This window comes from Myotis davidii, unplaced genomic scaffold, assembly GCF_000327345.1.
Source record: "Myotis davidii unplaced genomic scaffold, ASM32734v1 scaffold913, whole genome shotgun sequence".
NCBI lineage: Eukaryota > Metazoa > Chordata > Mammalia > Chiroptera > Vespertilionidae > Myotis > Myotis davidii.
The window spans coordinates 84130-101105 of record NW_006284344.1 but is presented as its reverse complement, the minus strand read 5'-3'; the positions used below and the strand labels follow the sequence as shown (position 1 = coordinate 101105).

General features: G+C 48.6%; 1 protein-coding gene across 1 annotated transcript in view; it reads left to right on the top strand.

The window, feature by feature from the left end:
- XPNPEP2 (X-prolyl aminopeptidase (aminopeptidase P) 2, membrane-bound) overlaps positions 1–13001 on the top strand; it is a 27984-nt gene extending 14983 nt beyond the window's left edge. Inside the window, exons 12-21 of the mRNA XM_015570826.1 lie at positions 1727–1836; positions 2551–2628; positions 3724–3795; positions 6188–6248; positions 7832–7901; positions 8414–8518; positions 8949–9008; positions 9538–9614; positions 11828–11917; positions 12597–13001. Of these exons, the coding sequence (XP_015426312.1) occupies positions 1727–1836; positions 2551–2628; positions 3724–3795; positions 6188–6248; positions 7832–7901; positions 8414–8518; positions 8949–9008; positions 9538–9614; positions 11828–11917; positions 12597–12791 (918 nt within the window). The 3' untranslated portion in view covers positions 12792–13001. The remainder of the gene's footprint in view (positions 1–1726; positions 1837–2550; positions 2629–3723; positions 3796–6187; positions 6249–7831; positions 7902–8413; positions 8519–8948; positions 9009–9537; positions 9615–11827; positions 11918–12596) is intronic.
- The last annotated feature ends 3975 nt before the right edge of the window (positions 13002–16976 follow it).

Genomic DNA, 16976 nt, shown 5'->3' with positions numbered 1-16976 from the left:
CACAGGGGGAGCTCTGCTCAGCCACAAGCCAGGCTGATGGCCTCTCCCGCCTCCTCAGCAGCACTAAGGATGTCCAACTGCAGCGTAAGTCTGCTCTCCGCTGGCAGGTGGACACCCCCAAGGGCTGCTGGGCTGCCAGAGGGATGTCTGACTGCCAGCTTGGGCCCGATCCCCCAGGGAGCAAGCCTAAGCCAGCAGGTAGACATCCTCTGAGGGGTCCCAGACTGCAAGAGGGCATAGGCCGGGCTGAGGGACCCCCCAAATGCACAAATTTTTATGCACTGGGCCTCTAGTAATATCAATAATAGTCATCTTTCGATATCCACAGAAGATTGGTTCCAGGACCCTCTCAGATACCAAAATCTGCAGATGCTTAACATGTAAAATGCTCTAGTATTTGCATATAACCTACACACATCTTCCCATATACTTAATTTATTTATTTATTTATCCTCACTAGAGGATATTTTTCCATTGATTTTTAGAGAGAGTGGAAGAGAGGGACAGAGAGAAATATTGATGTAAAGGAAACACATCAATTGGTTGCCTCCCCGACCCGCCCTGACCAGGGTCTGGGATGTGGAGGAGCCTGCAAGCTAGATGGTGCCCTTGACTGGAATGTCCCCTTGACTGGAATTGAACCTAGCACCCTTCAGTCTGCAGGCCGATGCTCTATCCACTGAGCCAAACTGACTAGGGCTCCTTCCACATACTTTAAATCATCTCTAGATTACTTATAATACCTAATGTAATGCAAATGTGGAGTAAATAGAGGGTGGGGAAAAAGTAGGTTTACAGTTGTGAGTACATGAAATGAAATTTATTCTTGTATTATTTACTAATTATTGTATTATTTTGCATATGAACAACTGTAAACCTACTTTTGCCCCACCCTGTAGTTGTTATACTGTATTGTTTAGGGATTGATTTTCTGAATACTTTTTCAAATATTTTTGATCCATGGTTGGTTGAATCTGTAGATACAGAACCTGTGGCTACAGAGGCTGGCTATATATATAATAAATATTAATAAATTATTATGTTTAAGTATTTTCATTATAATATACAATCAATATATAATATATAATTATATAAATATGTAAGAATCATATGAATTATATAAATTTGTAATTATATATAATTACATACATATAATTATTATATTAAATGATATACGTATTGCTTTGAGCACCGTCAGGCACATTCCAAGTGTTCGCTGTAATTATTTTCTCACCCTGGCAAGAGGATGGCTCACTCTTTTGGATATTCCCAATAAAATAAAGATAAAGCACATTTTAAAAAACTTTTTCTTATGGAAAATCTTAAACATATGTGAAAGTTGAGAAAATGGCATAATGATTCCCATACACCATCACTGAGTTTCAACTGTCATCAATATGGGCAATTCCATATTGTCTGCAAACCCACATTCATCTCCTCAATACCCCACCCTCTGCTGCTGGGTGACCTTAAAGCAAATCCCAGATATTATATCCTTTCTTCTGTCAACATGTCAGTAAGTATCTCTAAAAGACAAGGACTCTTCAAAACATCACTACCCTGTAACTACATACATAAACACTAACAAGAATCCCTTCATATTATCAAATAGCCGGTGAAACCCTCATGTTCTTAAAGTGCAGCCAGACCAGCCACCTGGTCTCATCATCCTGGAGCCTTGATTGAGACTGTTCCTCAGCCGGTTTCTCTGCTTGCCCCACTCCAGGTGCAGGATGCTGTGGCATTGATCTGCTACTTGGTCTGGCTGGAGAAGAACGTGCCCAAAGGCACAGTGGACGAGTTCTCAGGGGCACAACAACTGGACACATTCCGAGGGTGAAGGACCACGGCTGTCCTTTTTCGCTGATTATCTTCTAATGTGGGGGTGGGAAGAGGGAGGGGGACTTGGTCTCCATACTTTGGGGGAGAGGAAGACCCTCCTTGTGTTTGGGGGCCTCTCTGGAACTAGGAGTGACTGGTTCTTGGGTGGTCCTGGAGCTGGGCAGGGAGTGTTGGGTGACATTCTCCAGCCCCAGCTGACAGTAGACCAACTTCAAGGGCCACAACCTAATATCACCCCCTAGTGTCTGCTTCAGGCATAGCTCGTTCTCCCTGAGGGTAGCTGGTTCAGATCTATTGGCCCCTGGACCACTTGACAATATAAAGTTGAAGATGGAGGTTTCCTGAGGGCACCAGGTCATAGGCAGGCTGTAGGTTTGAGGTGAAGGATGCTGCTCCTGGGTTAGGGAAGTTTTTAAATACAGGGAACTAGGTTTCTTCACTCTTGCTTTACCACGAACATACTATGGGTCATATAGGCCTTGGTTTCCCCATCTGTAAAATGGAGGTGGAGGAGGAATAACTAGTGTATACAGTCCCTCCTTCTCTGACCTTGAGTGCTCTATAAGTGGCAGGTTGGGACTTGGGAAGGTGGAACCAAGAGGTGAGACTGGGAGAGTCTGGCTGAGGTAGAGGCAGCTGTGACCTTCATTTGCCCTTGTTCGATATCCTGGGCCTATTCATTGACCATTCCTGCCTTGTACTTTGCAGAGAAGAAAAGTTTTCCTCTGGACCCAGTTTCCAAACCATCTCTGCTAGTGGTCTGAACGCTGCCCTGGCCCACTACAGGTACTTCAGGAAAAAGAATTTTCTGGGGATCCCAGTGTATGAGCAGGGGGAGTGGGGGTGGAGGAAGTAATGCTCTGGGACCCGAGTCCATACTTAAACTTTGAGGCCTTTAGCACTGTGGGGGCTGAGGGTGGGGAGTGAGGCCCAGTGGGTAGGTTGGGGGGTCTCCTTAGAATTAAAAGACCCGTGCACTTTTCCCCCAAGAGGCTGTGACTTTGTGAGCACTCGGGGCTAAGGGATCTGGAATAGAAGCAGGGCTGATGCTGGATGCTTTTCCTTGATGTCCTGTGAGTTATTTATGTGAGCTAATTCTTAAAGCTCACAAGCACATGGGGAGAAAGGCCTGTTCATTCAGCCTGAACCAACTAAGGTGGGCCCAAGATGTAGGCTGGCTAAATGTTTGGCTCCATAGGACACAAACATCTGTAGGCCTGCCTGATGAAATTTGGGTGGTCAAGCTGACCAAATGCCTCAGGCTGGCATGGGCACAACAAGGCTAGGTCAGACATCCTCCAAGGGCCAGCCTAGCCTATCCCAGAATTCCCTCCCGTGGCATCTCCCAAGCCCTCATCTGCCCTGGCCTAGGTAGGAACTCCTCGGCCCTACCAAACCTTGCTCTCCAGCCCCATCCTTGAGTACCTTCACCTTGGCTCCTCAGGGCCCTCTGCTCTAGGAGGCAGCAGGAAGTTAGAGAAAGAGTCCAGGCCCAGCTCCCTTCCCACTTTACCCCGTGGCTTTTGCAACTCCCTTGGCCTCTGCAGACTGGTTTCTCCTTATGTAAAAGGTGATGACTGCAGTGGGTGCTCTCTGCGGTTCTCCCAGCCCCCACATTCTGGGATCTTTCCTTCTCTCCTCCCTGGAGACCGGGGCCTTGCTTGTGAAGTGCAGGATAAACAGATACATGCTGAAGACATTAATGGCAGAAGCTGAAGACTTTCCTAGGGCCCTTTGGGAGATAATGACCTCACCAAAGGAGTCAACCTAAAAGTCCAGCCCCCAGGGGTGAGGGGGGTTCCTCTGCTTTCATACAGGACCCCCACCCCACCCAGCACAGGGATTGGCTGCTCCTTTTCTCAGCATCTCTCCCCTTCTCAGCCCATCAAAGGAGGTACACCGCAAGCTGACTTCAGATGAGATGTACCTGGTGGATTCTGGGGGACAATACTGGTATGTAGCCTCTACCACACTCTGGTCTGGCTGTCTCAGCCCAGACACCTTGGGTGGCCAATAGCTGGCCAAAGCTTTCCCATCCTCATCATGGATTCTTCATCTGAGAAAGGAAAGGCCTAGTGGGAAACACACAAAGACCAAAACAGTAAGGTTGCCCATGCAGCACCTCAGTGAGAATCAGGATGATTCCTCTGGCTCAAATAAAATGTTTTTAATCCCACATATTATTGCACAGTCTGAACAGGCATGCTTAGCAGCCCTGCCTTGCTGCACAATCAGTGTACCCATGCTCTCACCCACTCATGCACACACTGCCAAGCCATGCATCCTCCTCAGCCCCCTCCCCTCCCACCTGCATGGGTGAGGTGACCATGTCAGGTTGGGGGTATGGGCAGAATCCAAAAGCAACAGGCCCTCAAGAGAAGCAATCTCAAGGGACTCCCAGATCATGGGTATGTGTCTGTGTGTGCTCCCCTGAGTGCATGCACAACCACATGTAGGGCACTGTCCTATGTTTTTCAAAGATTTTTTTCATTGATTTTTAGAGAGAGGGGAAGGGAGAGGAAGAGAGAGAAACATTGATGCGAGAGTTAAACGATGCAAGAACAAAACATTGATCAGCTGCCTCCTGCACCACCACCTCCTCCCCCCACCCCCCACGGGGATGGAGCCCACAACCTGGGCATGCGCAAGCATCGAAGAATCAAACCATCAACCTTTCGGTGCACGGGACAAGGCTCAACCAACTGAGCCACACTGGCAAGGTTGCGGGCTCAATTTCCAGTGGGGGCCATGCAGGAGGCAGCAGATCAATGTTTTGCTGTAAGATATCTTGATGTAAGAGGTTGCTGTAACCCCTGCACCAAGACTTCGCAATCTGTGTGTCCACCTGTGTGCTCTCATTAAAATTAGTACAGAACCATGAAGTGAATGGCATTCCTTTAGATGTGTTACCCTTACACAGTGCACAACCTGAACACCTGGATATGCCGCTAACCCCATTCCTTCCAAATATGTAACCAATCATTCACACAGGAGCTGAGCTGAGAGGAGCTGGAAGAGTTTCCCTTCTCATCTAGGAAGCAAGTGGACTGAGGGAAAGAAGCGGTGCTGGGACTGATGGGGGAGTAGCTTCGAACAGTTTGTCATCCTCTATCTTGTAGAAATGGTGAATGTGCTAATGACAAAGGCATTTCGCATGTTCTGAGCACGCTCCTGAGAGCCAGAAGAGCAGGCACGCAGCCCAGAAGCCTTTCCTAGTGACCAGTGTGGCTCTTTGTGTACTGGGCACAGCCAGTGTGCAAAGGGGAAGTGAATTTGTGGGGCGTTGCTGGATTGGGGCATGCTCAGAGCAGGGTGAGGCCAGGGAAATGGTCACCTCACTTCTCTCCTTCTGAAGAAGTCTGCCACGCCCTGTGAGCTGCTCCCAAGGAGGAGTCCCCAGGGCCCTGGGACCATTTCTCCCCTCCCCCGTCCCAGGGTGGCCACATGGGCCATCCTGGGGGAACAGCTGCAGCTGGTGGTCAGACTTTTTGGCTTCTGGCTTCAGTTCACTGGGACTCTGAGCAAATTCCTGGGTCAGATCCATGTTTACAGTAGAGCAACTGTGTGGAGAGTGAGTTCTTGACGCAGGGCTGGCTTCACTGAGGCTCAGAGAAGGACAGGGCCTCCCAGCCTTAATCGCCTCACCTGTGAAATGGAGATAATGAAACCTGCTCTCTCTCCCTTCCCAGGGAGCTGCCAAAAGTGTTCTATGGATAGTAAATAACTATCTGAATGTGTGCGTGTTATGATATCTCTGGATCTGTTTCCCAGTCTGTAAAAATGGGACAATCCCCTCCCACCTCTCACAAAGCCTGGAAGAAGCATTGCTTTTATTTTTGTTTTTAATATATTTTTATTGATTGCAAAGAGGGAGATGGGGAGAGAGATAGAAACATTGATCAGCAGCCTTCTGCATGTCCCCCACTGGGGATAGAGCCCACAGCCCGAGCATGTGTCCTGACTGTGAATCAAACCACGACCTCCTGGCTCATAGGTCAACACTCAACCACTAAGCCACCACTGGCCAGGCATGGAAGAAGCCTTGCTTTTAGAGTGAGCTTGACCCAAGCAAAGCCAAGTTTACAAACAGCCAGAATGGGGAGCTGTTTGTGAAAAATCAGGATTGCCCGACAATATAGTAATTTGATTTTGATAGCTTTGCAACTCCTTCACCCATAAATGCTGAAGATGGGCATTTGCTGATGGCAGTCATCTTCCTCCCACCCACCCCTGTCCCAGCCCTGCCACTCAAACCCTCCTTGAGAGCACACAGGAAGCACACTGGCATGATCCCTACCCCCAGGTGTTCAGCAGAGCTGGACATGTTGATTTTCCTTCTACACAGGGGCGGAACCACAGACATCACCAGAACAGTCCACTGGGGCACTCCGTCTGCTTTCCAAAAGGTAAGCATTAGACCTAGATTTCCTCTACCCATCCTCATTCCAGGGACACCCAAGAGATCACTCTATTAAGAGCCTTTTCATTTTGCCGAATCTGAGGTTAAGTAGTTTGCCCATGTTCACACAGCAAGTTAGTACCACAAAACCCAGTGTTCCCGGGTTCATCTCCAGAGATGTTTCAGGCCACCAACAGAACTTCACAATCTGTGTGGCTGCCTGTGTGCTCTCATTGGAAGTAGTCATAACCATGATGTGAATGGCATTCATTTAGATGTGCCCAAGTTTATCATCATCTCATTTCAGGAAATCAATGAACAAATATTTACTTGGTGCTGTCTGTGTGCCTAGCTCTGTGCTCAGCAGAAAGGAGGAAGAAAGGCATTCCAGGAGGAAAGTGGCAGAGATGGAAAGGAGCTGGGGTTTTTCAGGAAGCAGTGAGGGCTGGTCTGCTTGATGCAGAGGCTGGGACCTCATGTATGTTCACTAGGGGGCCTCTGGGGAAAGTGGGGAACAGGGGGCTGCATTCATGCATTCAGCAAGAAGACTGTGGTTCAGGCATTGCGCTGAAAATGTCAGCACTGGTTAGGCCTCAAGGAGCTCACAGTTTAGCGGGTTGAGTCTGCTGCCCTAGGTTGTCCTGCCCGAGATACCTCTGATACGCGTGTCACAGGTTCGCCATCACGGCTATAGGGCCTGACCAGGAAAAGAGGCTGCTATCAGCCCAATTTCCTTTCTATTTTTCTTTTTTAACATATTTTTATTGATTTCAGAGAGGAAGGGAGAGGGAGAGAGAAATAGAATCATCATTGATGAGAGAGAACCATTGATTGGCTGCCCCCTGTGTGTCCCCTATTGAGGATCAAGCCCGAAATCTGGGCATGTGCCCTTGACTAGAATCGAATCTGGAACCCTTCAGTCCACAGGCCGACGCTCTATCCACTGAGCCAAATCGGCTAGGACCACTTTCCTTTCTTTTTCCACAAGGTCACAGCCCTGACCAAACGAGGCTGATCTGACACACTATCAGATCCCAGCCCAAATTTTAAACCTTAAACAAACTAAAAGATGATCATGATAATGGTAATAAGGGCTCTGGCCTCAATTTGAGCATTTACTCTGTCAGGAGCACCTTACGTGCATGAGTCTCCCTACTCCTCCCAGCAACATTATGAGCTAGTATTGTGGTCATCACATCATAAAAGAGGAAAGTGAGACCCAGAGAGGTTAAAGGTGCTTGCTTAAGGTTCAGAGTTTGTGAGTGGCCAAGTCAGGTTTCCAGCCCAGGGAGTTTGCCTCCCAAGCCCCTGCTGTCACTGTCTCAGCTCACCATCATCTACAAGCATCCCATGCATCAAGCTTTGGGCAGGTTCCCCTCTGCCACCTCTGGGCATGTTCTAGAACCTGGGTGACCACACATGAACATTCACCTCCCTCTCAACACCCTCCCCCCCCCACACACACACAGGCCTGGGCCCACACACCCACAGGCCTGGGCCCACACACCTACATACACACAGGCCATACAGCTGGAAACTCTCGGGCTCCCCTTCTTATGTACCACCTTATTTCTCCCCCCCCCCCATCAGGAGGCATATACCCGCGTGTTGATAGGAAATATCGATCTTTCCAGACTCATCTTTCCTGCTGGTACATCAGGTAGGTTTCAGAGATCAGGCTGGACCCAGAGTCTTAGACATTGATTTCACTAGACTCAGACCACCACCCTGGAAGAGGTACTGGCGGGGGGGGGGGGCAGGGATTATATCATCACCCATATGTTGTATAGATAAGAAAACCCGGCCCAGAGAGAGAAAGCGATTTGCCCAAGGTTACACGGAGTCACTAGGAGAGCCAGGCTTTGAACACAGGTCTCCTGCCTCTTGATCTAAGCTTATGTTGGGGAGGTTAGTGTGGGCTGCAGGAGTCATGGGAGGATTCCTGGAGGAAGTAGGTGTCTTGGCAGATGTGGAGAAATTGTAATAAAGTCATCAGTTCAGATAATGGGTACGACGTAAGGTGTGCTGGAGATAGTACAGCTTACCTGCTTCTCAGCGTCCTATCTCCACAGTCACCATCCTGGTAGTAGGCTCTAAAACAAGAGAGCAAGAAAGGAGCAAGGTGAACAGTTTGGGGTCCAGAAGACTGACTGGGCGCCATCTCTCTTCCAGGACCAATGTTGGAAGCCTTTGCCCGAAAAGCCTTGTGGGAAGTTGGGCTCAATTATGGCCACGGGACAGGCCATGGCATTGGCAACTTCCTGTGTGTGCACGAGTGTAGGTATCTCCTCAACACTCCCTCAAGGTTCTCCTTCTTCTGAACATGGTAGATCCTTTCATAGTTATGGAAATGACCAAACCCTCAGAGATGCAGTGACCCATCCAAGGTTACCCAGCTGGTGGGAAGTGATGCTCCGTGGGGTAAGTGAGAAATGCTGGCAGTTTGGCCACTCCGGTGGCCTGCCTGGCATCTTGGAGGGCCCCAGAGAGAGGAGTAGCAGGCCAATACCTAGTAGCTGACTATCAGAGACCCTGCAGAAAGAAAAGCTAGAGTCAATCTGGTCTGTAAGGTAGACAATAACATGGTAGACAAGTGCTGCTAGAGGTACCCAGGAATCCCCAGTTACCTACTGTTCCAGAGAGCCTGCTACTTTCCAAGCTGGTGAGTACAGGAACACTGAAACTTTACCTATATCTCCCTTTCCAGGGCCAGTGGGATTCCATTCCAGCGGCCTTACTATGGGCAAGGGCATGTTCACTTCCATCGGTATGACTCTTGGACTCCTTCAACCCCCACCCTGCACCCCAAAACTAGCCCAGGACTGCAGTCTAGAGAACATGGCAGGCACAGGCACACCTGGGATCAACGGCTGCCCTCCTTCTACTCCCCACTCTCAGTCCCAAATGGGTTGCTCGACCCTAACCATAGGCCTCTTCAGCCCATACCCTCATTTTGCTTTTGGGAGTTGGTTCCCATCTGTACATCCAACTATAGAGTCTCCAATCAACTATTGGGGTAACAAAACAGTTGAACACAGGGAGATGGAAGTACCTCCAGGACCCAAGTGGGCCCTGACGTCTTTCCCACTAGGCTACAAGGAAGCTTAGAGGGAGCTGAGGCCCAGCAGGTTGCCTCAGGGTAGCCAATGAACATCTAACAAGCGATGGGTCTGCCCTGGTCACCAGGAAAGGGCAGCCAGGCAGCCGTACTCTGTAGCCACTCCTCAATTGGTACAGGAAGTCTGGGCTCAGGTTTTCCCCCTGCTTAATGCAACCAGCATCTCTGTGTCTCCCAGAACCTGGTTACTATCAGGATGGCGAATTTGGGATCCGTCTTGAAGATGTGGCCCTCGTGGTCGAAGCAAAGACCAAGGTAAAGTGCCACTGAGATGGGCTGCAAGTTTAAACAGCATGGCAGTGACTTTGGTGTGTGTGCGCGTGTGTGTGTGTGTGTGTGTGTGTGTGTGTGTGTAGAAGGGTCTACAGAAGGTCACAGGAAAGGGCATCTGAACGTGTGGACATGAATTTATTTGGAGTCTTCCTTAGCTCCAGAAAAATTTTATAAATCAGAGTTTCTCAAACCTGTTTGCATATTAGAATATTAGAACCATATCTAGAGAGCTTAAAAAAAAAACAAACACCAATGCCCAGATCCCAATCGAGACCAAATGAGTCAGTATTCCTGCCCTAAATCATTGGTTCTCAATGTATATAATGATCACCAGGGGAGCTTCTGAGAAGTAACAATTCCATATAATAGCAACCAACAAGATAAACTATCTAGGTACAAACTTTCAAAAACTTACATGGAAAAAAATGTCTACTCAGGGATATAAAAAAGATTTAAGTAAATGGTGCTCTCCAGAAAGAAGCCTCAATATTATGATGACATTTCTACCTAAATTAATCTGTAAATTCAAGCCAATCTCAATTTCAGCACTACTAACTGAATGCCCTTGTAATTTCACAAAATGGTAGTAAGTTTATTTGTAAAACTGAACATTTAAAAAACAGCTATGACCCTGGCTAGTGTGGCTCAGTTGGTTGGAGCATCATACCATACACTGAAAGGTTAAGGGTTTGATTCCCGGTCAGGGCACATACCCAGGTTGTAGGTTCAATCCCCAGTCAGGGTGCCTAAGGGAGGCAACCAATCGATGTGTCTTCCTCACATTGATGTCTCTTTCTCTCTGTCTCTTCCACTTCTTTAGAAAGCAATAGGAAAAATATCCTTGGGTGAGGATTAACAAAACAAAACAAAACAAAAGCCTGTATTTTATTTTTTTTTGCCTGTACTTTTTATCTCAGCATTCCCTCTGCCAGACATATACCTTCTGGATATAGTCACAAAAGATCACCAAGATGTTTATATACAATGATGTTGACTGTAGTATCAATGGTCATAGTTTAAGGAGTAGAAACAGTCTAAATATCTGTCACTGGTTAAATAAATCATGATCTACATACTAGGGATCCTCATGCAGCCCTTAAGAAGAATGAGCTGCATCTCCCTCTGCTAACATGGAGTGCTCTCCTAGGTTTACTATTGAGGTGAGGTGGGGAAGAGAATGTGCAGAATAGTGTATGATAGGGTCATTTTGCATGAATTTTAAAAATATGGACATATATACTGTATATGTCTAAAATGTTTTCAGGAAAGAAAGCAGGCAGGGAGGAGACTTTCAAATATTGGGTATCTTTTTGTAGTTTGAATTTTCTTTTTTTTCCCTTTTTTTGTTTCTTTGTTGATTAAGTTATTACATATGTGTCCTTACCCCCCCCACACACACACACACTCATGCCCTCACCCCCCTGTTGTCTGTGTCCATTGGTTAGGCCTATATACACACATATAAGTCCTTTGGTTGATCTCTCCCCCTTACCCCGACCCTCCCCTACCTTCCCTCTGAGGTTTGATGGTCTAATCGATGTTTCTCTGTCTCTGGATCTGTTTTTGTTCATCAGTTTATGTCGTTCATTTGTATCCCATAAATGAGTGAGATCATGTGATATTTACTTTCTCTGACTGGCTTATTTCACTCAGCATAATGCTCTCCAGTTCCTAAGCATATACATGCAAGACCTCTATGAGAGATGGGAATTATGGGCTATTTTTTTTCATACTTATCTCTATAGATTCATCAATAGATACATAGATAGAAATATGGAGATAGACAGATAGACATAAAATTCTAATACTTATCTTTAAATTATTTGATTGTAGGTTCCCAGCCCCACCCTAGAGTTTCTCACTCCAGTGTCTGGGGGGATGGGTCTCAGAATCTACACATTTAACAAGCTCCCTAGATGCTGTGTGGATGCACAAAGTTTGAGAAATACAGACCTAAGTCTAAATTCACGAATTAGGGGGAACCACCAAAGGTGGGGTGCTAAGTGGTAGAAAGGGGGGTAGCCAAGGGCATTGTGGGAGACTCAAGCCTCCTCTGAGTCTTGGGTTTGATAAGGATCAGTTCCCTGTGCCTATAGCTTCTGGGTGGAGTGTTCCAGCACTTCCTTCAGCCTAGCTCCTCCTCCTCACTCATTTCCTGCTTTTCGTGCTTTTCCACCTTCCCTGTGGCCTTTCAGTACCCAGGGACCTACCTGACCTTTGAAGTGGTGTCATTGGTACCCTATGACCGGAATCTCATTGATGTCAGACTGCTGTCCCCAGAGCAGGTGAGTGCCCTTCAACACTGTCAACCCTTCAGACCCTGAACCAGTTCCTGCCTTCTCCACCCTGGGCCTCTCTCGCCTCTGCTCCCCCTACCTCAAGACTCCATGCCCCTTCCATTCCACTGGGAGGGTTCACACTGGTGGCATCTGTAGGCATACACTGTGGTATGCCTTCTTCCCTCACCAGAGACCCCAGGAGTTCTTGAAAGCTCCAGTCAGACCAGGTAGTAACTTCCTGGGGAGGCTGAGACTAGGTCTCTGAACTCTGCCAACTCAAGTCCTAGAACTAAAATCAATCCCTCCCCCACTCTGGACCACAGAACTCTTTTCGGTAAAATGGGATAAGGCCTGCCCTACTTACTGTCATTGCCAGGTCTGAAATCCACTCCCCCTGACTCACACCCCAAGGAAGTCACTATGACATTAAACAGCCACTGTGTCAAACTGCCTCTAAAAAGCCCTGGGGAATGCCTGACCCTGATGATGGCTGGGGAATCAGAAGGGAAGGACCAGAGATTGGGTACTAAGTGCATAAATCCCCTATGAGCACCTATGGGGTATCTATGGGTACTTGGGCCAAGGTGAGCAGCTGGACTACCACAGCAGGGGACTAGATGGCACCAAGATCTCAGCTCTTGGCAGCTCACCCTAAGGAACACCTCATCCCTCCTACCCTTTGCAGCTCCAATACCTGAATCGCTACTACCAGACCATCCGAGAGAAGGTGGGCCCAGAGCTGGAGAAGCGCCAACTACTGGAGGAACTCAAGTGGTTGCAGCAGCACACAGAGCCCTTGTCTGCGAAGGCTCCACGCACGACCTTTTTGGCCTCTCTGTTGGCAGTCTCCACTCTTGCCATCCTTGGCTGGAGTGTCTAGAGGCCCGGGACTCCCCTGCTAACCCTGTCACTCAGCTCCCTTCACCCTGCACCACCCATGCCCTAAGAGCTTCTGCTGGCCCATTGCCTGGAAACCTTTGTCCTCAGCTTCCTTCTCCAGGACCAAGCCCCAGCCTCTCAGGGCTTCTTGGGCTTATACACCTCACCCTCAGTTCCCAACCCCAGGATAGGAGAGCCAGCTAGTTCCTTTCCTCCAGTGAGCCCAGTAAGCCTAACCTATAACCTGGCAGAGCCTGTTGCTGCTGCGCCCCAAAGGCCAATATAGGGCAGTGCCTTACCCCCAGGGGCCCCATGGCCCTGGGAAAGCCCCACCCTAAAACCACCAGAGCTGTTCCCTCACACTGGCTCCTAACTCCATGCCCTTAAGGTTGCCTCTATTCACCCCCACCTGTACCTGGCCCTACAGTGACCTCCTGGCTGCTTGCCCATAGACTGAAGGAACAAGGTGGCTTCCAAGCTTCCTGCTGTGCCTATAAAGGGAGAGGAAGGGAGGGTGGTTGAGTCCTCTGATGCCATACTGCCACCCCAGGGTCAGGAAGACGAGCCAGGGAAGGGGCATGTACAGCAGCCCTCCACCCAACGTGTGAGCCCATCACTTCCAAACCCTGGATGGGCTCCATGCCAAATGACAGGATAGGGACTTAAGCCATAGGAATTTGGCCATGGGGTAGGAGGGAATGCGGGAAGCGCTCTGGAATATGGCCTTACCCAAAGTTGGGAAAAGCCTGAACAATGATGCTGAATCATTCTCTCAGATTTCCTGGCACGTGGGAGCCCATTTAACTTTCCAAAGTACAGCCACAATGACGATGCTATTAAATCCTTCAGCATCCTTGGATGACCATTAACCTGCGAGGTCAGTGTCTGGTTTCCCCATTTTATAGATAAGAGAACTGAGTCCAGACAGAGTGGGATCTGCCCAAGATACACAGTTTGGTTGGGACATGGCGGGACCAGAATGGGCCAGCAGTCCAACTCTTTTGACTTTTGGCACCATGAAGAATCCCTTAGCCTACCTCCCAGCCCTCTCTGGCTCTCTGAGCCACTGTTGTTGGGGGGTGGGGAAGGGTAGTTTTCTCTGGCCAGCCCAGCCGTTAGCCACCTGGGCTCACATCCTGCTAGATACTTAAAACAACCTGGCAACAAAGCCTGCATTTAGGTTTTGCATTGTCTGCTGTGTTGCTGGGGACTTCTATTACCTGTGGCTTTTGTGGTGGGGGAGGCAGGGTGGGGGTGGGGATGTGAAGCTCCCAGAAGCTCGGTTGGGGAGCACATGTGCTTGAGAATGTGCCTGTGAGCATGCGTGCAGTGTTCCTGTATTCCCATGCATACCACGCCCAGCCAACTACTTCCTGCGCTAAAGGTCTTGGAGCCTTATGGAAGGAACAGAGGGGAGCTTCACACTGGGGTATTTGTCAAATGTGGTCCAGGAAAGTTGGGGCCACTATCTTTGCTCAGAGGAGCATAGTCTGGGGAAAGAGAGAACCAAGCCTTTGAGGCAGGGTGCTGGGCAAACGCACCAGGCAGAGGAGACCCCCAGCTTGGGACCACCAGGCCTAGTTTGCCTGTGACAATTATCACTAGCGATGCTTGCATCCAAGGGCCCCAGCTCTGAGCCAGCCTCACTGAGGCCTCTAGCACCCAATACTGGGCCTCTGTTGGCTGAGTCATTTGCTCCTTCACATGCTCACCCCACAAAGACAACTACTAATAATAAAATTACAGGTTCCACCAACACTGTCGTCATCAGTGCTACCATCTACGGAGTGTTTAGTATGTACCAGGATCTGTGCTTTACATGCATTCTTTTAGATTTTTTTTTTATTTTACTGTGGTAGGAACACTGAATGTGAGATCTACCTTCGTAAGAAGTGTTTAAGGGTACACTATTGCATTTTCTCATTTAATTCCCACGGCCTATGAGAAGGTTCTTTTATTGTCCCCATTTTACAAGAGAGGCTCATAGAGATTAACCAACTCACTCAAGGTCACTCATCCAGGAAATGAAAATAGCAGGATTCAAACCAGTCAGATGACTCTAGAACTCTCAGAAAAGGGCGAGGAGTATGGCTCACACCATTTCACAGATGAGAAAACAGGCTCAACCTGGATCAAATAGCTGGTGAACTGGGACTCAGCCCCAACCAGTGTTCCCCACACTATCCTGCTTCTCCAGTGCCTGCCTGCCCAGGCCTTTACCTTTGGCCCCTGACCCTTGCACCTGCTGTTCTGGCAAGCTCCGGGCAGCAGGAGAGTCCTGGGTGTCTGACCAAGACCCACTGGCAGGCCTTTCAGTGCAAGGTGGCTTACACGGTCCTCTTTCCCCCTCTTCAGTGCAAGACCTAGGGTTCCACCTCACCTCCTCCCTGTAACTTAACTGCCCCCTCCAACCCAAAATCTTGGGGTTGGGAAGCCCCACCCTAGAAGCATAGCTACAGAGGGGGCTGCTTCCACCCTAGATCCTCCTTTCCAGTGTCCCTCCAGGCACACTTACCATCCTGCTTTAAGGCTTGCACTCTGGATCAGGCAGGGAAACATTCAGAGCCCACACAGCAAGGCTAGCATAAGCAGAGGCACTTGACACATCCATCCTTATGAACTGAAGATAAATAAATGCCCTTTGGGCTTTGGTCCTTTGTCTTTACGTATGCTGGAGGATGGGCTTACCAAACCCCTCGTTGGCCCTGATTGCCACTGTGGAGCAGGCCATGTGGAAAAGCCCTTTTTCCTAAGTGTTAGGATTCTTTTCCAAAGAGCTGTGCCGGCTATGTGACCTTGAGCAAGTCCCTTCACCTTTCTGGTCTTCAGTTATCCCTCCTGTAAACACCTGCCTCAGGAGGTTACACTGAGAGCCCATAAATTCCAGATGTGACAGGACCCTATAAGCCAGGAAGAGATGATAATGCTATTATTTGTCCAGTATGACTTCAACTCTTGCCTCACCTTTAGAGCTAGGTAAGGAAAAGGTTTGGGACCCAAATGTTAGTTACTTATTTATTTGTTTGTTTGTTAATCCTCACCCAAGGATTGATTTTTTTAATATTTTTAGAGAAAGTGGAAAGGAGGAAGGGAGGGAAGGAGGGAGAGAGGGAAGGAGGGAGAGAGGGAGGGAGAGAGAGAAAGAGAGAGAGAGAGAGAGAGAGAGACATCGATATGAGAGACACATCAACTGGCTGCCTGTCCACACGTGCCAGGGATGGAACCTGCCCTTGGCTGGGAATCAAACCAATGACCCTTCAGTGCTCAGGCCAACGCTCTATCCACTGAGCACACCGGCTAGGGCTGGGACCCAAATTTAAAATATAAATCATAAAAACCAGACAGGCTTTTGAGCAATTATCTAATTTGTGTTGTCCCAGCTCTGCTCCTTAGAGCCCGGACTTCCTCAGAAATGTCACCAGGGCTGCCACAGAAAGAGCTCCAGCCAAAGGCAGCCCATATACACTTCCTATCAAATTGTATTGGAAGTAGTCACCAGGCCAGCTTCATGGGCCATCCCCCGCGCAGTAGTGCAGTAAGCACAAGACCCTGCACTTGATTTAATGCTCTGCTGCCACCATCTTGAAGTTTTTAATAATTTTTGAACAAGGGTCCCGCATTTTTATTTTGCACCAGGCTCCACAAACTCCATAGCCAGTACTGGCTGTCAACTCTGTGACCAAGCAAACAAACAAACAAAAAGTGGGTTCAATCCCTTTCACTGTACAGATAGGCAATTGCAAACAGCAGCCCAGAAATAGAAAGGGACTTGCCCAAGGTCACACCACCCATTGGGGCCAGAGCTAAGACTAAACCCCAGTGTCCTGACTCAGCTTTGTGCTGGCTCCTTGCTGGCTTTCAATGGATGCTTGGCCCTCCTTTACTGCCTCTGATGAGCAAATTAGGACCCAAGGAGAGCTGTTTGAGGTCACATATTTGTGACAACAGTGGTTATGATGGCACTGAGATACATTTCTTGATGGTTTAAATCCTTTTTGGAATAAGAAAGTGCATGGATAAGATGATAGATAGATAGATACATACACAGACTTTGAATGGTTCATTTAAGAAATAGCCTGGCCGGCGTGGCTCAGTGTTTGAGCATTGACCTATGAACCAGAAGGTCACAATTTGATTCCCAGTCAGGCACATGCCCAGGTTATGGGCTCAGTCCCCAGTGTGGGGC